This window comes from Gossypium raimondii, chromosome 10, assembly GCF_025698545.1.
Source record: "Gossypium raimondii isolate GPD5lz chromosome 10, ASM2569854v1, whole genome shotgun sequence".
Taxonomy (NCBI): Eukaryota; Viridiplantae; Streptophyta; class Magnoliopsida; order Malvales; family Malvaceae; genus Gossypium; species Gossypium raimondii.
The window spans coordinates 42,665,044-42,692,033 of NC_068574.1; the positions used below are offsets into that span (position 1 = coordinate 42,665,044).

The 26,990-nt window shown below is 31.7% G+C and overlaps 1 protein-coding gene across 2 annotated transcripts; it reads left to right on the forward strand.

Moving 5' to 3' along the window:
* Nucleotides 1–13,170: 13,170 nt before the first annotated feature.
* LOC105777958 (pyruvate, phosphate dikinase, chloroplastic) lies at nucleotides 13,171–20,953 on the forward strand. Of its 2 annotated transcripts, none has more exons than XM_012601494.2 (21): nucleotides 13,171–13,333; nucleotides 13,410–13,757; nucleotides 14,991–15,047; nucleotides 15,296–15,529; nucleotides 15,667–15,804; nucleotides 16,103–16,265; nucleotides 16,592–16,827; nucleotides 16,948–17,076; nucleotides 17,232–17,411; nucleotides 17,678–17,815; nucleotides 18,038–18,202; nucleotides 18,290–18,451; nucleotides 18,540–18,629; nucleotides 18,814–18,952; nucleotides 19,077–19,254; nucleotides 19,473–19,602; nucleotides 19,699–19,827; nucleotides 19,920–20,057; nucleotides 20,161–20,238; nucleotides 20,349–20,440; nucleotides 20,697–20,953. In XM_012601494.2, exons 2-21 carry the CDS (start codon nucleotides 13,431–13,433, stop codon nucleotides 20,737–20,739), a joined length of 2,946 nt encoding a protein of 981 aa, XP_012456948.1. In that variant the 5' UTR covers nucleotides 13,171–13,333; nucleotides 13,410–13,430; the 3' UTR covers nucleotides 20,740–20,953. The 2 variants fall into 2 exon arrangements, with proteins under 2 accessions (XP_012456948.1, XP_052478632.1); XM_052622672.1 differs by having other exon boundaries at nucleotides 13,200–13,333; nucleotides 13,407–13,757.
* Nucleotides 20,954–26,990: the final 6,037 nt, after the last annotated feature.

A 26,990-nucleotide genomic window follows, 5' to 3' on the forward strand; every position in this document is an offset into this window, starting at 1 on the left:
GCGTTTGACACAGGCATACTAGACATAGTCGAGTGACTCAAGTCGAATTCTCTTCTCGTGGCAATTAGCCTAATTTGGAAATTTGCGAGTCTGCTAAGACGCTAGAATTTGAGAGCGGTAATCAGAAAGTTAGGGACGCTGTTGTGTTTAAGGATTTGCAAAGGGTCAATGGGGCCCAATTTGGATATGTGGGTCAAAAGTCTGTGTTTGGAGTACTAGTCCTATTGATTTGAATCCACGACCTAGGAAGCGGGTTAGAATAGTCAGGCTTGTGAAGACTGACCGAGTTTCGATTTGCGATTACTGTGATAGGCGTTACCCGGGAGATTGTTGGAGCTAAATAGGGGTGTGTCTTAGATGTGAATCCGAGGAGCACTGAGTTAGGGGCTGCTCACTATACTCTTTTAGTCAAATATGAGCTTCAGCTCAAAAACGGAATTAAAGATGTATTCTAGAAGTCAGGATGTGTCTGGTATGATACATGTATTTTTACGATCAGATTCAATTGTACTTTGCATTGATAAGACTTGTTTGCATCTATGTGTTGTCGTAAGTGTCCAACTGTGTATTTGAGAATCTGGGATAGAAGAATCGTTAGTGATATTTCGTAAAGAGTTCTTATGATAATCCGAATTGGTGAGTAGATAGTTTGTTAGAAACATTGGTTGGTGATCTGTATGAATCGTGTAGCGATAGCGTGGTGATCTGTATAAATGAGTATTTTAGATTCTATGGTTTGGTGATTGGTGAGACCGTGGGAATTTCGAGGATGAAATATTTTTAAGGAGGGGAGAGTTGTAACATCCCAAAAATCGGGTTAGAAGAAATTGAGTTAGTGAAATCAAGAGTGGTTACCTCTTGATTTTGAGTTAAGATTTTGAAATTTTGCAAAGTGATTTAATTTGGTTCAGTGGTTAGGTGCTTTGGATGTGTGGTTGAGGTCATATGTTCAAATGCCTTCTTTGGAATTTTTGTTATTGTTAATTAAACCCCTATATTTGAACATTTGGGTTATAAGTTATTTTCGACCAACTAATGTCAAGAATGAGCTTGTTGGTTCAATGGTTAGACTTTTGTATACCCTTTGGTCTTATGTTCGAGTCTCTGTGAAAGAAATAAGGAAATACTTTTGTGATGTTTTTGTAAATTAGTTTTACTTGTTTATTAAATTATATTTTTATTTATTTCCCAAAAAAATCCCACGTTTCCCTAACTTTTTTTCCTCGTCTTTTCCATTCTACATTTTCTTTTTACTTTCCTCCATTTCAAATTGCTTGTTCCCTTTAACCTTAGTAATTTACTGTCTAAATCCTTCCATATTTGTTACTTGAAGTTTCGTTGTGTTGTAATTCTTCAACCAGTATAACAACTCGTTTTTCAATGGTATCAGAAACAGTGATTTCGAGACCACAAATCCGATGAGTAAGTACGTATTGTTATTTAATATTTATGAGTCAATTACAATATTATATTGAATTATGGTTTAATAATTTTTATCAATTGAACGAATAAATAAGTATAAGTGGTTTAGTCCAAAAGTCAGGTTGTTTTTGGAAATGAGGTATTGGGACCTCGTTTCTGTAATTTAACATCGTAAATATTTTTATAGAATATTTCCAGATTCGTATTATAGGTGAATTGAAGTTTGGTCTGATAATTTTGATGATTGATTGCTTGATTAAGGTAAAAGGATTAAATTGTATAAGAGGTAAAAGTTAATCGCTATATATTTAAATTAGTCCATGGTCAAAAAGTCCAAGTGGTGGTGGATATGATTAATCCACTAGCTTTTGGGCTATTTGCTCATTAAGTCCTAATTAGTTTAAGGTTAAATTGAAATAAAGTTTGTTTAATTAGAGTTTAATAAAATTAAAGGACCAATAGTGTGATTGGACTTTCCTTAAATGGTCAAATGGTAGGAATGATATAGAATTCTCTAGTTTTTGGTTAATGCTATTAGATCCTTATGAATTAGTAATTAAAGAAAAGGACTAAAACATAAAAAGCTACTAAAGTTTATTATTATTAGTTTAAAGGTTTAAATAATTAAATAGAGGGGGTTTTAATGGCAAATATACCATGGGTGATGATTGTGGATGGTATTGGGCTTGTAAATGTTTAAGTTGTGTATAAACTAAAAAGGGTAAATTGATAAATATTAAATTATATGTAAATATAATACATTAAAGCATGAAACAATCTATCATCTTCATATTTTCATTCTAGAAAACCCGAATAACCATTCTTAGGGTTGGGGAAAGCTTCGTTCAAGCTTTAGTCTCCTATTGGTAAGTGAAATTTCACCCATTTTTAGTAATTTTTATGTTTTTGAGCTCGTATTAGCTCAATCTAGCTAACCCAATGACTAATTTGTAAAATTTTTAAACGTTATAGATTATGCAATTGATGAGTTTGAGTTGTTCTTGAAGTTTAATGGTAGATTATTAATCTTGGTTGTTAAATATGACTATTTTGTAAAGTAGTTTTCATAATTTTAATGTTTAAGGACTAAAATGTTAAAGTGATAAAATTATAAGGACTTGATGTGAAATAATAGAAAAAATGGGTTGTAGTGTAGTGCTATACAATTCGGCTGAACTTAGTTTTAGTTAAAATTTGTTAAATTGCAAGTTTTGAGCTTAGGGACTAAATTACATAAAATTAAAATGTTGGGGGCAATTTTGAAAAAATGTCAAAAAGACTTAATTGCATAAAATGAGTTAATTTTACTGCTGTAATTAGTTAATTGAATGAAAATATTATTTTAGATTAAGAATGGGTTGAAAATTGGGGACTATAAAAGCTGTTGAATAGTTTTTATACATTTGTCATCACTGTAGTTTAGTCTGGTAAGTTCGTTCGGTTAATTATAATCCGTTTTAAATATATATTAGATGAAGCTTATTTTTTGATTGCTGATTATGTATTGATATCATGTAAATGAGAACTGAAATTAATGATTTGATAAAACACTAGTTATTGTTGATATCTCCTGAGCCGATGAACGTAGGGTAGAGTATGATTGACATGCCAATAGGTTATTTTGCGCACGGTACGGGATTGATATGAGATGTGACAGTGATTTTTGTATATCCTCTGTTCACTGAATATATCGAGGTCCTACATTTGTTGCGGAGTATCGAGTTATATTCTAGTGTTTCTGGTGTGTTACGGGGGCAGATGTTGGCCTACGGACTAGGCACTTGGGGTTTTGCATTGAATTTTTTTGACGTAGTTTTAGGTTTGAATGGTAGTTAGCAATTTGGTTCGATTATTTCGTTTGAATAGGCAATTGAATGTCATTTTTAGGTTCCAGGATCATCTTTATTGCTTCTATGTCAAAATCGTATCAAGTGTGTAACGAAAACAAGAAGAATTAGCGAACGACGAAAGCCAAAAATGGGGCTGTCGATGCCACACGTCCGTGTACCAGGCCGTGTGGCAGGCCGTGTGTGACACATAATTGTGTAAGTCACTAACTTGGGTCACACGGGCATGTGCCCAGACTGTGCAAAGGACTGATTTTTTATTAGAGTTACGCGGGAGTGTGACACAACCGTGTGGGCCACACGGGCCAGCCATTTAGGCAATGCGAATCCATACGGGTGTGTGGGCCAAAATTCTAAAATTTTCCCTAGGGCCATAAATGTTTTTTGGATCAAACGCAAGCCTTCCATAGGGTCTGTATGATATGGATTAAGTTATAAAACTCGAAATCTGGTTATCTGTTAGTGTGTAATTTGTTATTTATACGTATGTGTAATATGACATAAGTTAAGTAGTATGATTTGTTAGCGTATAATGTGCTTTTGCTTGGGGTGTGTTTAAGGTATGTGATTTATTCAGGTATGACCCGTGTTCTATTAATTTTGATAGTACATTTTTGTGTTACTTTGTTGGATGAGAACATGCAATATCTGAATATGTTGATTTGTCTAAGCCAAAAATGGGGCTATCGACGCCACACAGCCGTGTACTAGGCCGTGTGGTAGACCGTGTGTGACACATAGTCGTGTGAGTCACTAATTTGGGTCACACGAACGTGTGCCTAGACTGTGCAAGGGATTGATTTTTTATTAGAGTTACACAGGCGTGTGACACGACTATGTGGGCTACACGGCCAGCCATTTAGGCTGTGTGAATTCACACGGACGTGTGGGCCGAAAATCTAAAATTTTCCCTAGGGCTATAAACGTTGTTTGGATCGAACGCAAGCTTTCCGTAGGGTCTGTATGATATGTATTAAGTTATAAAACTCGAAACCTGGTGATCTGTTAGTGTATAATTTGTTATCTGTACGTATGTCTAATATGACATAAGTTAAGTAGTATGATTTGTTAGCATATAATGTGCTTTTGCTTGGGATGTGTCTAAGGTATGTGATTTATTCAGGTATGACCCGTGTTCTGTTAATTTTGATGGTACGTTTTTGTGTTACTTTGTTGGATGAGAACATGCAATATCTGAATATGTTGATTTGTCTGATATTGATTTTGATGTATAACTATGCATGTGGTTTCATGGAAAAACTAATATGATTCATTAAGATTTGATAAATATGTTCTGCAAGCATGGACTCTCATGCCTTCTACTTTCTATTATCCTACGACAGCATGTCCTACATGCTTGTCATTCTGATTTTGTTTATGCATGCCATGACACATAGCATGGGGTTTGGGATGATGTGAAAGGAAGAAGGTTCTAGCAGTTTAATTATCTGCACTATTTGGTTGTTTATCAACAATTCCGTCTGGCAGCTTGACTACAACATAGTGGCTTGACCACATACATCTGATCTGGCAATTTTAACTGCAATTCTGGTGGCACTGTCCAGAATTATCTGTTGGTGTGGTTTGGTTGGATGAGTTCTAGGGACTCAAATTTTAGTGTGTAGCAGAGTCGGGTTGGATGTTTTCTGAAAAATCTGCATTTTGATTTTCTAAAAAACACTACATTGGCATAATTATACATTCTCCATTCTATTTATATAATCGTTATGGAAATCTCTTTAATACTCCGATTTGTTCCACTCTAGTTATATGATCATTGTGAAATTCTCTGCGTATCTCTGATTTTTATAATGTGTTTTGCTTGATCTCTGTTTGAGTTTAGTTATACACTGAGGTTTATAGCTCACCCCTTTGTTTATCTTTGTCTATTAAGGTAACTCTCTGACTTAGGATCGGATGGCGTGCAGGAGCTCGGATAGCTTTCGCACTTAGTTTAATTATGGTGGTTTTTCGTAATGGTTTTTTTGGTCTTTTCGGTCTATAATATGTTTCTAAACTGGTTTTGGGTTTTTGTTTAATTCATCATTAATTGATATTTTCTAACGCAATATTGCAAAATCCTTTAGTCGACAAAATAGACCTCGATTTTCAAAACTAAAACTCTCGAAAAGGTTTTCTGCTACAAATTAAGTAATTTCTTAAGTGTTTTCTGAAAGTGAAAAAATAACTTTTTAATGACTGTTTGCTACTAAATACATACTGAAATTAGTTTTTCAAATGAGTCGATGTAATTTCTCCAGATTTGGTCATAACTTCTAGGTTGGGTTTGGGGTGTTACAATTGGCTTTTAAAAATTTGTGAAAGCGAGAGAGAAGTGATAGAAAATTTTGACACAATAATTAAGAGTGGTTCTGCCCCAATTGCCTACTCCACTACCTTACCTTTCCACTACTAAGGATTTTCCCAAATTCACTAATTTGATAACCTTTGAGGACAATGTTTAACCTTATAAACTCCCTTAAGGTTTCTACCCAAACCTTAAGATACAAACCTTCTCAAAGACATACAAAGAAGCAAACAAATAAATAATCTTTACAAGATCAAAATGTTTACAAATTAAGATCAATTACAATGAAGAGCACTTGACCAAAAACAATAGAAATAAAGCTCACAAGTGTATGAAAGAAAAGTATGGAAATATTTGGCACAAAGATTGTTTGATTGATCTTTTTCTTGAACATGTTTTCTTAGTTGTTGTGAGATCTTTGGAAGATGGTATTTGTACCCTCTAATTGATTTCCATCCATTGTGGTTGTTGGAGATATGAATAGAGCCGTCGAGGATGTGAAAACCAGTGCATTTAATTCACCTCAACAGCAAGTACCGATACCAGATACAATGGTATCGTAATTTTTGCATGAAATGAAAAATTTAGTGACTGTTACTAATACCAAAAAAATTTTATTGATACCATATGAAAGGTATTGATATCGAATTGATACTTAACTAAATTTGTGAAAAAACATAATGTAATTTAGTATCGTTTTTCAAAGGGGAATCAATATTTCAAAAAATATCGATACTTGGCCAAAAGTATCGATACTTTTTTACTCGAGCTATTCTAACTTGTTTTAAAAACAATTTGACTAGTTAAAAAATTTCTTACTTGATTAAAATGATTTTAACTTGATTTTAAAGTTGATTCAAAAATTTTCTAAGAGTTCAAAGTAAAGATTCAAAATTTTATCTTTTAGACTTCATTTGAAAAATCATTTTGTTAATTTTGTTCAATTTTAAATTTTATTTAAAAACACTTGAATTTGTTATATCAAAAATATTATCAAATAAATCTTAGTTTAACACGAACCGTCCTAAGCCGCAGAACGTTACAAGCCTAGAAGACCTTTGGGACCCGAATAAGTCACTAATACAATAATTTGTGAATAGCTTGCATTTGTTTGAATAAGCATGACCAATTCTTTTTAAATATCTATAAGCGATCCGCATAATTTATTTTTATGGATAACACTTGTACATATGTTCATTTTCATTAGCTCTACATCTATTGACATTTTAACTTAGTGAATAATTATGTTTGCATTTGGAATAAGCAAGTTAGCTAGATATCACCCTTAAGTTGCATGTGAGGTAATTCTCATACAAGTTTGATGTTTTACCGTTATGTGACTTAATTGCCTGATTTAGTCCAAGAGTCATCTTTTCTTTTTCATGTTTGGTGTGTTTGCTTGAGGACAAGTAAAGAATTAAGTGTGGGGGAGTTCAATCTGTCATAATTTGATATGGCAAATTAAGCTTTCCCGGTATACTTAAAGAGCTTATTCTCAATCAAAGTAGCGTCTTTTGCGTATTTTTTTGTAAATTTTAGATTTTAAGTTAATAAGTGTAAATGTCTCATTTTTACTCATTTTGTGACCCAATTTGGCCAATAATATCATTGGGGGGGCCTAACATGTGGTTAAGTGGTGTAGTTACGTGTTGGAGGTTGAAAATGAGCGAAAATGGCACCAAAGGAAAGGGTATCGTGATATCTATACCTTGGAAACGCGATACCTCCAATAGGATGGAAGATTAGAGACCACCCTTCTATGGCATCACAATATCCACCCTCCGAAGAAGACCCCCAAGTTCGAAACTAATTGGGGTATCACAATATCCTCTTCTGGGTATCACGACACCGACATCGTAAGGGGGAAAAATGGACAAAAGGGTAGTCTTTGTCCACCCGATCCACAAATCACTCAAGACCTGTGTAGGGGTAATTTTGGCAACAAAATTTCATCAGCATTCAGCCTAAAACAACCAGTTTTGGCTGAAGAGGAGAGACACACACAGTAGTTTAGGTCTTAGCTTTAGTTTTTTTAGGTTTTTTCTTAGTTTTTCTATAACTTTTCTAGGGTTTTTATTTTTTCTTCTTCTTTCTTAGTTTTAAGGTTTATTTTTCTGCACTTACTTTTTGTCCTTAGTGTTCTTAGTTTTAGTTAAGTTAGTTACCACTGTAGTTTAGGTTTATTTGCACTTTCAATCCATGTACATTGGTTGTAAGACATTTCTAACTTTAGATTAATGTATTTCAGTTTCTTTTTCTTTAAATCAACTAAAGTTTGTTCCTTTTATGTTTATTGCTTTAGATTTTCTTGTTGAATGCCTTTAGTTTCATGTTTTCTTAAATTTTCTTGCACAAAAATCCAAAATTTTATATTTTTCTTAAACATTAACTTAATGTTTTCTTTGCCTTTCATTTTCATGGTCATTCTCTTTATTTTCAGCATGAGTAGCTAAACCTAAAAAGGGGGTTGGTTGATGGAGATGTGGGTAAGTTGATTGTTTTTGGACAATGGACTAAATCGTAATGAATTGGACTAAATCGAATAGACCTGAAAACTTAGGAAGTGATGCCTTTAAGGGAATATCTAGACAAGTGAGACCGAAAGGTAATCTTGTTGTGCACTAATTCATTAGTCTTGGATTAACCGATAAGATCGAAAGATAAATTGGATTAATTCGTCTAAGTTGGTAAAATTCAGATCGAAAGATAAAATGGAGCTGCTTAGTAATTTAAGTGATTTAAGCCTCTAATTCGAGGACCAATAAACCACATTGAAATCAACCAACCACCGTTAGTCATTTATTGGTTAATCTCCTAGTTTAGTACTATTTACAATTTGGTCCATATATTAGCATATTTAATTTTCTTGCAAAACTTTCTTGCTATGATTTGTCATACTATAAAATCATATCAGTAGTCGCTTAGACTCTATAGTGTACGCTATTTATCACTCTATCTCTATCTTATTTGGGTTCGATCCATGGAATACTCTAGTGTTCCATTATAACACTACAAATATAAATGACATGTAAGCTTGATAGGGAGAAAAAATGTTGCAGGTGTAGTATTTTGATTTTGCGACTCCTTTCACCTTAGACAGTGGTGAACTAGTGGATCTTAGGGGTCTCGTTGCCGTGACATCCACTACTCGGTGTCGCGAGATTACTAGAATTGGCCTCAATTTCTTCACTTCAACACCTTCAAAGGTATCACAACCTTGGAGGCACAGTGTCACAAATTTGGCTTAATGTCGCAACAACTTACCCTCAGTATTGCAACTCTACGATAGTAAGTTTCATTTTGATTTTGCATTGAAGTTTTGCATCCTCAAGGTGAAAGGAGTTGTGTCACAACACCCACTTTGAATTATGTTTTCCTCTTGGTTGGACCATTATCGTCTCCCTACGCCAACTCAATCACATCGTTAGGTTGCCCATGGCACCGTTTGGCCAATTTGGGTCTCAAAAAGAGAAAAGCTAAGTAAAAATGTTTATTAATGATTAAAGCTAAGAATCAACAAAAACATATAAAAGATACTTAAATTGCTTAAGAGCCCCTAGAGTGTTTTGGAGAGCCTAATTTGATGTATCAAATTACAACAGATCAAACTCCCCTACATTTAAGTCTTTGCTTGTCCTCAAGCAAACACCTAGAACACATACACACTAGACGACCCTTAAACAATGGACAGATTTGACAATTGATTAACGAGTATGTATAGTGTAACCAATTCTTCTACTACACAACTTAAGAATGATGGCTTGTAAATTCACAATTTTGAGAGCAAACCAAATTAGTTCACAAAGTTACAAAGTACATAGATATAGAGGTAATCCTATAAAAAGAAAATTCTTTACATTATTTCATCAAAATAAGACATGCAGATATGATGTGTCTATACACAAAGGAATCTAACTTATTCATTTTGCACAGAGTTTTGCAAGTTTTGGATTTGTAAACAAAGACATTAAGGTCACATAAGGCTTTTTGGCTGGTAACATTCTGAGGCTTAAGTTGTGTCAAAATGACACAATTTGTGTGTTATATAGTTAAATGAAACGGTGTGTATGGAAGGCATAGGTGTAGGCTTAACGGCTTGTAACCAATCCTGTAGTCGTTACTGGTTTCTTTCTTTAAGCAAGGTTTGAAGGTAGAAACAATTATGGAAATTTAGTAAAGCATTATTCTGTTTCTTCTATTCTCTCAATCTGTTCCCTTTTTCTCTTCCTTCTTCTTCTCTACTACTTTTTGTTTGTTAGTGCTTCCATATCACTATGGAAGAATTCCTCTCAAAATTGGTTAAAAAATTGGGTTTTTTTTAAAGATGAACATAAAGAACAAAAAAGAAAGAGGGGAAAATAAACAGGGAGAAGGAAAAGAAAAAAAAAGAATTGAACTTTATTTTCTAATTATGTTTTTTTAATTATTAATGATGATAATTAATTATGGTAAATTAAAGATAATTTAGTGTGAGATTTAAAGGTTTATTATTGATATTTAATTTTTTTGCCTTTAAAATACAAAATTTATAATTATTTTAGGTCCCCTAACTTGACCATTTATCTTCTTTTTTTAACAAACAGTTCCACGTGGCAATTTACGATTGTACCACATGTCTTGATAGGTCAAAAATTAATACAGTTAGTCAGAGGTACCACATTTGTAATGATGTTAAAGTTCAAATACCAAAATCAACTTTTTAAAAGTTTAGGTACCACATTAGAATATTTGCTAAAATTCAAGTACCAAATATGATATTATCTCAAAAAATATTATATATCTATATGTTCATCATGTTGTTTTAAAAAAAATTATTTTTTAATATAACATTGTGGTCCAATACAAAAGAAATTTCGAGAAAGATCCTAACAATATAATTGATGCAATGCCACAAATAGAGAGATTTGCAGTTCCTCATACATGGGATGCCATGCTTTTTTATTCTCCAATGAATACGGCGAGAGAAACGCCAAACAGAACGAACTACAACCTTATGTTTTTAACGGCATAATAACATATTTGACACTTTAACTTTACAAAAAAATCATTTTAGTATTTCATTTAATTTTTCATCCTTTTTATCCCTTGAATTTGCGTTATTTGTCAAATCATCTTAAATTCAAATACACATGAATTGCCATGTGATTGCCACATCAGCAATTAATTAATTTTAAAATTAAATATTATTGAAAAATATAAAAAAATTTTAAAAATTAATTAATTGTTAATGTGGCAGCCCACGTGTATGCCACATCAGCAAAGTTAACAAACATGAACTTTTCTATTCATTTTGGGGTGATTTGACAAACAATACAATTTTAATGGTTAAAAAAAGTAAAAAAAATGAAGGATTAAAATGAATTTTTTTATAAAGTTGGAGGGCCAAAAAAATTATTATACCTTTACTTATTATACTATTACCAGTTTTCTTTTACAACTTTTGCAACCTCTAGTATTTTCTTTTCTAGTCCACATTAGGTTAACACAAATTTGGCTAACAAATTCTCAAGATATATTGAATTGAAAATGAATATTTTGATTACTAAGATGTGTTTGATAAAGTAATTTGGATATTTTCACTGCATTGAAAAAGAAATTTTTAATATTTAAAAATTTTAATGTGTTTTTGACCATTTTATTAAATTTTATTTAATAATTACTTTTCAGAAAATACTGAATAAAGTAAGCAGAGAGTTACTTATATGTTAATGCAAAAATAATTATATTCGAAATAATTTATTTTTATTAAAAATTTGAGATATTTAAGTTATTGATTTATTTTATCAATTGAGTCACTTGTATAGTGACAAAAACCTGTATTATTTTAAGTAATGCTTGACATCAGATCTAAGGTTTTAGCATTACACAACTCCTTCCTCCTTCCTTTATCCTTCATCATAAATATTTAGTACTTAATATTTAATTTTAAAATATAAACTTTATAATAGAAAAAATCAATACTTATTTTTTAGTTTTTTTCAAATAACACTTAATATTAATATCGATTCAAATATATCTATACTTATATTAAGTCTTTAGTTGAGTTGGTGTTATGAGTCAATCGAGCACCAATTAAGTTGGAAAATTACTAAAATACTCATTTATATACAAAGTAAGTTATATGATTATGAGGGTTCTTTTTCTTTTTATATTTTATAAATAAATAAAACCCAATAATAGCATAATGTGAAACCCGTTATACAATAAAATTTAAATATTTAACTTTACCATTTCAACCAAAGCATAATTTAATTTTGTATGAAATTTAAATAAATATATTTGTTACATAATTTTTTTGCTCACGTCATGAGTGTGTTATAATCTAGTATTATTTCATCCGTTTTGAACAAATTTATCATTAAGTCAACTTAAACCAAATGGTCATATATTTGTTCAAAATTTGACTCAACTCATTAAATTCAAGTTTTAGGTTTAAATGTTTTGCATTTTATAGATTTTATATAAAATATGAAAATAATATAAATACTTCATAATTGAGTTGAGATCCAATTAATGAGCAATATCAAATTGGATGGACCTTTAAATCTATTTATTTTTATATACTATTATTAAAAGTTTGACTTAGTTGGTGTCACTCATCAACTAAGTCCCAACTCAATCGTGAAATTATCAAAAGTTCATTTCTTTTATAAACTGACAAATATTATTTTGACAGTATTTATATATTTTATATTTTGATAAATTTAAAAAAATGCATTTAAATCCAAGACACCATAGTTTTTACTATTTTAACCAAAGTCACATTTGATTTTTATATCAATTTTATAAATATGTTACGCTAATTATTTTTAGTTATATTATATAATATAATATAAAATTTTGATACTCGAGTTTGACACTTTTTTCTAATGTGGTACATGTGTTATTATTTTTATCTAATCTAATATTTGTATTTGACAAAAGTTATATATTTTGGTATCTAAAGGTAACGGTGTTAACTTTATAGTATTTAATTTCGGTTTTAGAGTTTATTGAATGAAAATTAATTGCTAATATTATTAACACTAAAAAAATTAACATTGTTACATTCAATTACCAAAATATATAACTATTATCAAATATATGTACCACATTGAACTAAAAATTAAACTAGTATCACATAAAAGTGCCAAACTTAGATATCAAATTATGTATTAAGGATATAATATAATATAATATAATATAATATAATATAAAATATAATTAAATTGATAATGAAATTATTTTTTTTCTTTTTTGGTTGGATGGGATTTTTATTAATTTGTGTGCCATGAACATTGAAATTCTTAAAAAAAGGGGAAAAAGAAGAAGGAAAAGGACTTGTAAATTTGTAATGGAGCACAAAATAAATAAATAAATAGTATTTTTACAAAAAAAAAGAGAATAAATAGTTCAACATAAGCAACCAATAGCTGGGCGCCACTTCAACGACTATGGTCCACGTGTTGGAAAATGATTCAAGGGAGGGCATTTAAGGTAATTCCAACAATTTAAAGTTCCGTTAGCCCCATGACTTAGCGCTATAACCGTAATCCCATCCACTCATGTCATTCATCAAACCTTTTTTTTTTCAATAATTCCAATTTTTTTCCTCACATAAAAATGAATAAATTATCACAACAAAAATAAAATAAAATAAAATCCCATAACACAACAACCGCCATTTTCTTTTCTCCATCATCACCTCACTCCATTTCTCAGCCTCGAAGCTTCAAAAAGAAAAAAAATCAATAACTGCCACTTTTCCCAAGCTCAGGTACTTCTTTTTTAATTTGATTATAATTGGTTTATTTTTCTTAATTTTAAAGTACTTTTTTTTGTTGATTAAGCAGGTTGTTTGAAAAACAAAAGAAATGTCATCAGCAGCGATGAAAGGAATAGTTATAAGACCAACACCAGATGTATATAAGCAGAGGCTATGGGAAGGAAGCTATTTGGATGGAAATCATAGACTTGATGTTTTTAAAGTTAAAAAACGTTCATTTTTGGGGGTGATGAAGCCAAGTTTTGGTAGTGTTGGAGTAATTACCAGTCGTCATATGATGCAAGAATGTTATTGCGGTTGTTGTTTGTTCCATGGGAATGGAAAGAACATGTGGAGTTCAAGACAGAGGCGGCTCGACACTCGGGCTGAAGCCATACTTTCCCCTCTCTCTGATCCAACACCAACCATGAAAAAGGTCTACCTTTTATATTTGTTTTTCAGTGATCAGAGTCCATATAAATTCATTTCTGCCTGATCCTTCTGTTCTCGTATTGTAGTTATATTTAAGGCATAATTTCGTATTAATTTTAAGTAACTGAATAATTTGTCGGTAAAAATACCATAAAAACTCTTATATTAATAATTAAATTACATTTTGTCCATTCACTAATCTATGTATGTTAGATAAAGGAGTAAACCAGTTTTTTATTGAAAATTTCATTTATTTCTACTATTGAAAACTTGGCACGTCATGTGTACCTCATCTTCATAAAAAAATCAACTTTTAACCATAAAATGAATAAAATTTTTATTTTCGATTTAATATACATGGACTAATTTTTATTCTTTTAGTAAAAAGAAAAAATACAATCTGGCTTTAATATAATAACTTCCATAACACTTTTACCCTAATGTAAGTTTTCAAAATTGTCATATTGTATTATATTCCAATTATTTTCGCCTTTCATATTCACATGTGTCTAAATTAGGAGTTTGGGGTCATGATTGGGTTAACAAACTTGAGGTATGTTAATTGGTGAACTGTTTTGGTTCTTGGTATATCTCTTTACAAACTGCAATGTTTTGGGTTGGATTCTTGGATTGAACTATCAATAGGCCCATTATATATCCAAAGCAGAGGTTTTGGTCTTTGGGTTAACATGATCCCATGGGCAATTCATGTATTCTTGTGGCGTTTATATATATAGTCATGTTTAAGTTATTTTATATTTATATAATATTTTACATGTTAGTATATTTATATAGTATTCTTGCTTTTTCTATGTCATGTCATGTTTTCTTTCATGCATACTATGTGACTTGATTATCTTGCAATTTACAATATCATAATGTGGTTTAGATTTATTTAATATTCTTCATGATTTGGTAGCATGATCTATGCGTTAATCATAACACTGAAAAATATTATAATAGACTGATTGATGAATTTATAGACTTGATACTTAAAGCTAGGAAGTAAATAGTTGGTAGCATGGTCTTTTTGTTTAAGCTGTTGCTTGCTGTCTCCTGGGGTCCTTCAACATCACAATGCCTTTTCAATGTTGTTAATTCCATGAAAACCAGAAGTTGGATTCCTGTAACTTTGCTTGTTACAATGGCTTATGTTCCATATATACTCGTATTTGACACTCATCTTGAGTCCCATAAAGACTCGCAGCTTGTATTGACTTCTTACTTATCTTCACAGAGAGTATTTACATTTGGCAAAGGAAGGAGTGAAGGCCATAAGGGCATGAAGTCTCTGGTAAGAATTCTATTTCTTAGTTCTATACAACAAAATCCTGGCATGCCATGGCACTGAAATTTTAAAGCTAGAATAGAGCTTAAAATTGGCAATAGTTTGGAACACTGTTTTGGTTTAGCATGGCTAATGTTCAATAAAATTTCACAGTGGATTCGAATTCTAGTCTCTTTACTTTTTTCAATGCGTTATTATGAATGGCTTGCAAGTTTTTAGACAGGTTAATGAATGGGTTTTTGTTGTTTATCTAGTTGGGTGGAAAAGGGGCAAACTTGGCAGAGATGTCCAGCATTGGGCTATCAGTTCCACCTGGAATTACCATATCAACAGAAGCATGCCAGGAGTATCAGCAGAATGGGAGAAAGCTACCAGAAGACTTGTGGGAGGAGATACTGGAAGGGTTGAAGAGCGTGGAAGAGGACATGGGTGCCACCCTTGGTGACCCTGCCAAGCCACTGCTCCTCTCAGTTCGTTCCGGTGCCGCGGTAAGGAATTCAGAAGCTTAATTTATGCAATGATCTGATTGGTTCTGGAAGGCTTATTTCTAATTGTGGGCAATGAACATAAATCATACAGGCCATTATGCTTGCTTGTACACTGATATTTTGTTCCATATATCTAGATTTCAATGCCTGGTATGATGGACACTGTCCTTAACCTTGGACTGAATGATGAAGTGGTTGCTGGTTTGGCTGCAAAAAGTGGCGACCGTTTTGCTTATGACTCTTACCGGCGTTTCCTTGATATGTTTGGAGATGTTGTAAGTGATTCTTCTTCATGAATTTGATACTTGAAATCATTACATAAGCATATCTGAATTAAGTGCATTGAGAGAAGAGTTTCTAGTTCAATGTGCTTGACACAATTTAGGTTGTTGGCCCAAACTCAATGAAATAATTTGTCTGAATAGAAGAAAATCCAGCAACTCATTCAACTTCCAGAAATCTTTTCTTTAAACTATTTGTGATAGTTTCCTCTCATTGCAATATGGCATGATCTTGTCATTTCTATTCATTGTTCCAAGTTTTGTCAAAAACTACTTTTATTGGTAATTTTAGGTGATGGGTATCCCGCACTCATTGTTTGAGGAAAAGTTAGAGACAATGAAGGAAGCAAAAGGAGCTAAACTCGACACCGATTTAACCGCATCTGATCTCAAAGAACTCGTCGAACTGTACAAGAATGTTTACTTAGAAGCCAAGGGTGAAAGTTTTCCTTCAGGTAGAGGAATGCAACACTCCATTTTTTCCACTGCACAAACATTTATTGTAATTTTGTTATACCCAAGCTATGTTATTCCAACTCATCATTTTCCTTATAGTAACTATGTTCAACACAGTGTCCGACGCACATCCAGACCCTCCGTATATATGGGAAAACTTAGGAGAAATTGAACATGCCTGTGTCTGAACTCACACTCGAATCTAAACAACTTAGTACACAGAGTGTGGAGTTCACATTGGCATTCTGGAAAACTAAGTTCCCAAATTTTGTATGTGATTGAGAAACTTGAAACTGATCAAACTTTGATGCATATTTATTTGCAGATCCAAAGAAGCAGTTGTTCTTGTCTATTAAGGCAGTTTTTGATTCCTGGGACAGCCCAAGGGCCAATAAGTATAGAAACATCAATCAGATAACTGGTTTAAAGGGAACAGCAGTAAACATTCAAACAATGGTGTTTGGTAACATGGGAAATACTTCAGGGACTGGGGTTTTATTCACTAGAAATCCAAGCACTGGTGAAAATAAGCTGTATGGGGAGTTCCTTGTAAACGCTCAGGTTGTAAACATGTACAAAATTTTCTCTCTCTGCAGAACTTCATTTTTAACCATATTCGTATAATTAGTATTAGACTTTTTTGATAAATCATGAATGTAACTAATGGATCACTCAGAACAGGGTGAGGATGTTGTTGCTGGAATTAGAACACCAGAAGATCTGGACACCATGAAAAGCTACATGCCTGAAGCATACAAAGAGCTTGTTGAGAACTGTGAGATTCTTGAGCGACATTACAAAGATATGATGGTACAAGTTTTCACTTTCACATTAGATATACCCTCATTCATGTTTCTATATTAAGAACTTTCTTGGTTTTCAGTTGTTCCAGCTTTTGTGATCACTCTTGAACCTATCATAGAAGAATCAGTTCTTGGAAATTACCCCTTTTTTCCTAAATGCAGGACATAGAATTCACAGTTCAAGAAAATAGATTATGGATGCTGCAATGTCGATCTGGAAAGCGTACCGGTAAAGGTGCAATAAAGATTGCTGTAGACATGGTTAATGAAGGGCTTGTTGATAAACGTGCTGCAGTTAAGATGGTGGAACCACAACATCTAGACCAACTTCTTCATCCACAGGTATGCATACCGTAGAAGTAAATATAATTGAAAAATCTGCTTAGTCTTTTTATATATATATATATTGAAAACAATCTCGAAGTACGGATCCAAAGGCATATAGAACCTTCTTCACTTTGGCATTGATAAACTCCCGTAGGAGACTATATAAACTTATGGATGTAGTATTATGCATTCACCCAATTATTATGTATCGTTTTCAATATGTTTTAGCTATTTGACAGATACTAAGATGAAAAGGTTAACATTATATTTTGTCTAATTAGTTTGAGAACCCATCTGCTTACAAAGACAATGTGGTCACCACGGGCTTACCTGCTTCTCCTGGAGCAGCAGTTGGGCAGATCGTGTTCACGGCAGATGATGCTGAAGAGTGGCATGCCCAAGGAAAGAGTGTTATCTTGGTATGCCCATCTTTATGTACATTTATAACATTTTTCTGCTCATTCTGCTATAAGCACTAAAAATATATGAGACCTGTTTAGAGGGCCAAGCCATTTAGATGTTTAAGCTACCGAAATCTTCCATGTTTTAATACACTATCAGTGATAAAGCTATGTAATATGCAGCTATTTTGCTTTCTCTATAATCTATGGAACTGAACTCATGATTTTACATGCTTATAGGTAAGGACTGAAACCAGTCCAGAGGATGTAGGAGGTATGCATGCGGCTGCAGGAATTTTGACAGCTAGGGGTGGAATGACATCTCATGCAGCAGTTGTAGCACGTGGATGGGGAAAGTGTTGCGTTTCTGGCTGTTCAGATATTATTGTGAATGATGCTGAGAAGGTAATTATATTCTTCTACCTCCTCTAAATTGCCTTTTTTTTTCATGAAATGGTATCCCCTATACATGTTACTATATCTATAATGCAGGTTCTCATAGTTGGAGACGTAGTAATCCAAGAAGGAGAATGGCTTTCACTCAATGGCTCTACTGGTGAAGTGATTCTCGGGAAACAACCACTTTCTCCTCCAGCATTAAGTGGTGATCTAGAAACCTTCATGTCTTGGGCTGATCAAGTTAGGCGCCTTAAGGTTCTATATGTCCTTTAGCTGGTTGAGGATTTGTGTTATATATTTCAAAGGTCTCTTGACTGATTCAGCCTTAAAATTTTTCTGAAAGGTAATGGCAAATGCTGACACACCTGAAGATGCATTAACAGCCAGAAATAATGGAGCCCAAGGGATCGGCCTTTGCAGGACAGAACACATGGTAACTTTTCTTTCATCATATGATGTGAGATTTGTCTTTCATTACCTCTTTGACTTTGCAAATCATTTAATCGTCCACAACATAAATAAAAATCCCATACTAATTGATGATTCGTTGTATGGTACGAAGGGCTCCATGAGTTCATTTTCAGTTCTAAGGACTCTTGTCTTCAAATCCTTTTCAGTTCTTTGCTTCAGATGAGAGAATAAAAGCTGTCAGAAAGATGATAATGGCAGTAGCACCTGAACAAAGGAAAGCAGCTCTTGACCTCTTACTTCCTTATCAGAGATCAGATTTTGAGGGAATTTTCCGAGCAATGGATGGTACTTTCATGATCTTCTTTACATGCCTAGTAGCATAAAAGTACCAAGTGTGATGCCAACCTGCTTGAAATTTTATTGGTGTCTTCTATTTGCCTGGCCTAATGTAAATTTTATTTAATTTCAGGCCTTCCTGTAACAATCCGATTGTTAGATCCTCCACTTCATGAGTTTCTTCCAGAGGGAGACTTAGAACAGATTGTAGGTGAATTAACTTCAGAGACTGGCACAACTGAAGATGAAGTTTTCTCAAGAATTGAAAAGTTATCAGAAGTGAATCCCATGCTTGGTTTCCGTGGCTGCAGGTTAATATTCCTTTTCAACAACTTAATCATTTAAAAAGTGATGGACCCTATGCTTATAGTTCGATTATGACAACACATATTGTTTCATAACGATAGGTTCTGAAATATTTAGATACCTCCAGATGGAGCTTAGGTTGAACTTGGATATATACATACATATATATATACATGAATCATTTTCATCATCTTCAATATGGATTTTGATCTTCTGCCGACAGGCTGGGAATATCGTATCCTGAACTAACTGAGATGCAGACCCGTGCCATCTTTCAAGCTGCTGTCTCAATGAGCAACCAAGGGGTTAAAGTTCTTCCTGAGATAATGGTTCCCCTTGTTGGAACCCCCCAGGCACGAGAGCCTCTAATTTCTTTCTTTTTGATGTTTTCCATATCTTCAATACTTTTGTTTTAATCATTTCAGAAAATTGACAATTTAAAGTTGCAGGAACTTGGTCATCAAGTCAGTTTAATACGGAGTACTGCAAAGAAAGTATTCTCTGAGATGGGTTCTTCCTTAAGCTACAAGGTGGGAACAATGATTGAAATACCCAGAGCTGCCTTAGTTGCTGATGAGGTATGCTAAACAAAGTATCTCCTCATATCTGCCTTTGTTCCTGTATGAATCATGATGACTATGACTGATATTTAGACATTTGATGTTGGTAGATTGCAAAGGAAGCAGAATTCTTCTCCTTTGGGACTAACGATCTTACACAAATGACATTTGGGTATAGTCGAGATGATGTTGGCAAATTTCTCCCCATATACTTGTCCAAAGGCATTCTACAAAATGACCCATTTGAGGTTTGTAAACAGTTTTTCAGTGTTCATAAGTTTTGCGAGGAAAGAAATATGGAAATTACAAAATCAAAGAAGATTTCATAATAGCAATCGAATCCTTTGCCAGGTACTTGATCAGAAAGGTGTAGGCCAACTCATCAAAATCGCCACCGAAAAGGGTCGCCAAGCTAGGCCTAGTTTGAAGGCAAGTAATTGCATTTTAGTAGGCACAGTGTATGCATGTATATCATCACAATTTCATGGCTATGGGTGGAATTTTTATGCTTGACTACAACATGTGATGATGATGAACAGGTTGGAATTTGTGGAGAGCATGGAGGGGAACCTTCTTCTGTAGCATTCTTTGCAGAAGCTGGATTGGACTACGTTTCATGTTCGCCATTCAGGTTAGATAGCTTCTTATTTTGTACCTTTTCTTATTACAAAAGAAACCACAAGCTTACGGATAAGGGAACGAATAACAGATGCTAGAATTTAAACTCGAACTCATTCGATGCCCTAGGGTGGCTGCATGAACTAACCAAACTAAGATCCAGCGAGGAACCATGAATCTCATATTGGTTCCTCAAATTTAAATGCAAAAAGTTATATATGGACCGTGACATTAGCTGGATCAAATTCCTTATTAAATTGCCTTTACAGGGTTCCAATTGCAAGGCTAGCAGCAGCTCAAGTTGCTATCTGAAAGGGATCTACTCCATTTGCTTCTGTAACTCATGTGCCCTTGGTAAAATGTGAATAAATTTCATACAAAATACCTTATAGAATAAGCAGAATGCTGTCATATATAAAGCCTACAAAGGAAAAAACAACCATCAACATTAATTATACAAAGTGTAAATATTGAATAAGGACAAGCTCTTCATATATGGTGAAGATAGAATTTGAGACTTCGATTATTCCAGGAAAATCCTCATAATGCAAGGCCATTTCTTCCGGTTCTTGTATGTAACTTTGCTCAATATTGCCCCTCCATCACACATATTTGACGTAATCAACACGAAATAAACATAAAATGGATCATGCATGCAAGAGATGATATTTAACGTGCTTTGGCCTTGATTGCTTAGATCCATGGATGAGAGAAATTCATTATAAACGTACAACTTTCGAAGAGTTCAAAAATACCATAATCAAACACTAAATCCCGAGTGTTCAAAACAAAATAACCAAAGTACAGGTTAAATACATAAGTTGGAAGTATCCTATACAAATAATTTCCTGATTCCTTAGTTACTCATGAAAGCGTTTCGTATCTTTTAGTCAATTTGTATAGATCTCGATTTCTTAAACCCTATACTAACATTTGAAATTTAGATCATAATTGAACTTTTAGATTTTCAAATTTAAAATCTATAGCATACTAATAATATTAGTTAATGAGATTTAGATAACAACTTTAATAAGGTTAGAAAATGTAATTTTATTTATTAAAGATTATTTTATTTAGAAAATATGATTAAATATATTTATAAATTAAATATTTTATTGATATAATATCTTAACTAAAATTTGATGTTATGAATGAAAATTTGATATAAAAATAAAAATAAGATATAAACAATTGATTTTATACCAAATTCGAAATGTTGTAAAAAATAGCTCTTATGAATGTAATAATTGCCAACATAATAAAAGTATATTCATTCAAACGGGTATGAAAAACACTTGGTACCAAGGTGAAGATACTAGCTTTTATATGCGGTTTAATGAGTTGGTGGCGGTAAAAGCATTATGGAGGTCCTTATATGAAGAGTTGGATTGTATTTTGCCTCTCTGCTAAAAAAATGGACAAGTTAGTCATTATATATTAGGCTAAAAAGTAAATTAGTCATTCTGTTAAAAATTGCATTCATTTTAACTGTTAAAAATTAGTCCCTAAATGTCATAATGAGATACACTGGTATGCCACTTGTAACTGTCTAGTTATTCTGCCAAAAATGTCAATTTTTAACAGTAGATTTAGATGAAATTTTTATTAGAAAGGACTAATTTGCTCTTTAATCTAACGTACAAGGACTAATTTGCCCATTTTTTTAATAAAGGGGCAAAATGAAATTTGACTCCTAATATAGGGGTCTCATAGTACTTTTACCACTTTGTTGCCTTTAATGTTAAAAAAAAATATCATATAATTTTATGAGTTAATTGCACAAAACATCCCTTAACTATGCCCTCATTTTTAATTGGTCTCTAAATTTTAAACTATTCTAATTATATCATCAAACTATCGTGGTTATATCAATTATGTCCTTACATTATTAAAATCATTAATATAAAAAATGAATATTGCAAAATGAATGTTATAAAACCTTGTTTTGAGGTCTTCAAAACTTTTATAGAAGTTTTATCGTTCAATTCTTTTTCCAGTTTCACTTTATTTTTAAAAGTTATACAATAATATTCTATTTATTTAAAGTTTTCATGTTAAAGTTAGCTATATAGGATTTGACATGTCATTTAACGATTAAATTAATAATTTTAATAACAAAAGGACTTGATTCATTGAACATCAATGGTTTGGAAATGTAATTAGAATGTTTTGAAGTTTAAAGACTAATTGAAAATGAGGGTCATAGTTGAGAAATGTCTAGTACAATTAACTTTAATTTTATCTCTATATATTTTTAAATTCTATGAATAAATCAAGATATTTTTTACAAAAATAAAACATGTTATAAAATAAAAAGATGAAATTAAATAACAAAGAAAATAGGAAAGCAAAGAGAGAGTGTATTTTATTGATCAATTAGAATATTTATAAAGCTTTTCCAAAGTCTCTATTTATAGGCATAAGAAGTATAAATGGAGTAAAGATCTACTTCTAATCACTATTAGAATTTAAAGTGTATCAAAACTTATCTTGATCTTGATGGACATCCATTTAATAAGATATTCCTTACATTCCCCTTGGATGTCTATTGGTAGATAATGTGCATTGTTAAAACCTTACTAAGATAAAAACCCTGTGGGGAAAAAATCCTAGTGAAAAAAAGCGAGAGTATACATATCTATAATACACATAATATGCTGCCTCATTAAAATCCTTACCAGGAAAACCCAATTGGACAAAACCTCGGTTAAGAAAAAAAGAGCACAACGCGTATTTACTGCCCCTCATGAAAACATCACATACTTTCTCATGTTCAACATATTCAATCTTGAATAATAGTTTTTCAAATGACTATTTGAATGTATTTGCTAAGCATTTATATCACCATTCTTTTGAAAGTCATGAGTAAGGGAAAATTTGGGGGAAATATATTTTGATCTCTTCAGGAGTTTCAATAATAATCATAGCAAACTTTAATCATGATTCTTTTATAAAAACACAAATAGGTATTTTGGATCATTTTATAGTCCTTCAACTACTATCCACTATGTCAAATTTACCGTATATGTTCAAATTATTTCAGTTCATATGAATGAACAATATCTCGATAATTTTAATATGCTTCGGCATTCTAAATCATTCAAGGATTTTAATATAAATTTTACACTATATAGTGATTCATAAAAGGTTGCAACAACAAGCATTAGACGCAAGTTAAATCTTTTATAAACTGCCAGTTTAATAATATATCTAAAGGTTATTGCATCCACCACAAAATAATATCATTTCTTTTCATAATCAATCCCAGGGCTTAGCTAAAAAAACTTCATATTTTTATTCCGCTTTTACAAAACTACTTCATTTGTACCCTCACTGGCTTTATACCTTTAGATATTTGGACTAATGGTCCAAACACTCCACGAATTTAATTATACTTAAGTTCCGTCTTTCTATTTTGATCAGTTTATTCCATATCTATATTTCTCAATAAATTTATTCAAGATCATCCTTTTATTTCGTTATTTCAACAATAATATTGCATGCAAAACCATTGTCAACCACTTTTATTATCAATTCCATATTTTCTTGAATTGACATAACTTATCGAGATATCTTATTTTCACTATTTTAATCTTCAGTTTTAGGTACTTGAATCTCTTCTATAGTTTTACTTATTAGTTATGTCTTGGGTCTCTTCTGGGGCACCCACCTTCATTATATGACCATCTAAATTTATTGTTTTCTTTTATGAGAATTTTCATATTTGGAACTTGTAATGAGTTATCCTTATTGAACTTTTGGTTTAAATTACTCTCCCCCTAACTCATTACAAGTTATTTTGTATCTCCCTCTAATGTTTAGAAAACTATCGAATCAAAATATTAATCACAAATCATGTCATAATTAAATATCCAAAACATTCAAAACATCTAATAATATAAGGAGACTTGTAATTAATATATATTCCCAACTTTCTTTGAGGATTCGCTCATCTTTGTGTGTTGTGGTGGAGCAATTGGAACATATACACACATACAAAAATTCAAAGATGAGAAATATTTAGCTCTTGACTAAAAATCAATTGTAATGAGAAGTATTTATAACTTATTGGCTTGATGCGTACAACACGTAAATCAACATAATCTGATGTTGAAATAGGAAGTTTAGTTCTCATAAGTAATGATTTAGATATTAATCAAAGGTGTTCAATCAATAATTTTTTTAAACCATTATACCCATAAATAACAAGTTTTTACAAAAGTTTTCAAACTCAATCAATAAAAGATCGAGATATAAACTCATCAGTATTAGCAAGATGAGTTGTGTTAATTGTATGATCTGAAATTAATTATTTAAACAAGCAATCTTGCAAATGACAGGTTGTAAGTTGATAACACAGACGTGATTATTTTGTAGATGAATCTACCAAAATCATATAATATCAAAACCATCCACATGATGGATGAATGTGCCCATATTCATTTCAGAAATGCAAGACATTAAATCTCAACTTTAGCTAGTGAGTTTCTAATAAGCAATTTTAATTGAAAACAAGCAACAAATGAGAATTCTTTAAATTAAAGAAACTTCCGGTTCTTTAATGAATATTTATATGAATTCTCAATTAATTTCCGCATCATATATGATTCAAGATGGTCTAACTAGTCATGCCAAATAGTAAATGCATTTGTATCAAGAACTTGATTTACTTTAACATGAATTTCAATTGTACTAATAATGTCAATATAAATTATGACAAATTGATAATTTTATTGTTATTCCTTTTACTTTGTATCCACATATAAGTACTATTGTGACATTTACCATTGGAAATGTTTAAATCAATGTGAAGTTTATAATGCCGCTAAGTTAACAAAATAAATATAATCTCCAAACAATTTTATGCAATATTCACTTTAGGAAATATGCCAAAATCTTCAAATATAAAAAATATTATGCTTATTGCATACATTAACTTCAAGGAATGTGCAAAAAGTAATTAGAGACGATAATGTAAGCATATATCATATTTCTTACCAATAAGATTATATACATATCATTCAATTCAAGCAATTATTAATTAGTATAAATCATTGATCATTCTATTTAGCAACATTTTGAATCATCTATCTTCTTATCTATTTACCAATAATGACAATAGGTAATTATTATGTCTGTTACATTCACCTCGGGAATAGAACAAAACCAAGGAGAGCAAATAACTCATTATTTTTAGTCATAAGGAGATATGAGATCAATTCAAAATACTTTTAAAGTCCTTTTAACAAGAGTTTTGCATAATCAATTAACTACCAAGAATAACTGGCTAGTTCATGTATACAAACAAACCTAAGTTAAATATATCAATAAAAGTCACATCTCAAATATAAAAATATGACATAATGAAAAACTAGCAATTTTTTTCATAACCATTATCGTAAACATGCATGAAATTTAATTCAAAATTCAACCATTCATGCTCATAGAACTTTTCATTTACAATTGCTCATGTTATTTCTCTAAATAATTAACACATGAAATAATATAAAATGTATGAACTACTACCTTTAACAATTTTTGAACTAAATCAAATCGAATAACAATAAAATTCATTGGTTTATTAACACAAATTTGTATACTAGATATGTTTTAATCAAATATATTATTTAACTATAAAACCTACTATAGAAACATAAATATATTAGTTAATATTCATTTTCATTAACAATGGGATGCTTAAAACAATATGTAACCCATGGAATCAAAACTTAAAAAGAAGACCATCTCAAATATTTAAACCATATATCAAGTCGAATTAATATTTAAAGACGTACATTTTTTTATCTACGTTGAGTCTTGACGATAAGAAGTAAGCAAATTAAACTCTACTAGTAGACTTTGAATCCAATCAAAATTTATTAATAGCAAACTTTGAGAGTGAATCTTATTTTCCAAGTGTACAACAGGTACATAACCAATGACTTTTCATACATAAGTTGTCTCTCTTCTTAAAAAGTTCTTGGGAATTCTTGATCTTTTCTTGCTTTCTTCATTTTTTCCACTTCTGGTGATGAGAAAATTTATTATGACCATCCCCCATGACTATTATTATAGTCCAGCTTACTACATCCACATCAAAGATTATATCTTTTGAATTTATTACATATTATTACATTCTTTTCAGGGAATGGTTAGGTTTCGTGATTAAAAACTTTTGTTCAATCATAAGGAAATTTTTTTCATTATATTGCTACTGCATGAGCACATTTAAATCATGAAAAGTTGAATAAGTTCTCTCTTGCAAGGTTCTCACAGTAATATTTTTCCACGTAATTTTAGTTGAGAACTTATTCTGAATACTATAGAGTTATACTCACAGTTTAAAAGAAACTTGCAACTTCAGGTGCATCCAACCATAACGAGCTTTAGATAGAATTACCATATTCTATTACTCATATTTTCTTTTAAATTATTCCACAATTTAAGTAGATCTTTCACAATCAAATATTCTGCTTTCAACCCCTTAACGAGGATGATGACAAAAAAAGATCACAAAGATAGTCACGATCAATTCAATTTATAACAAGAGTAATAAATATAAA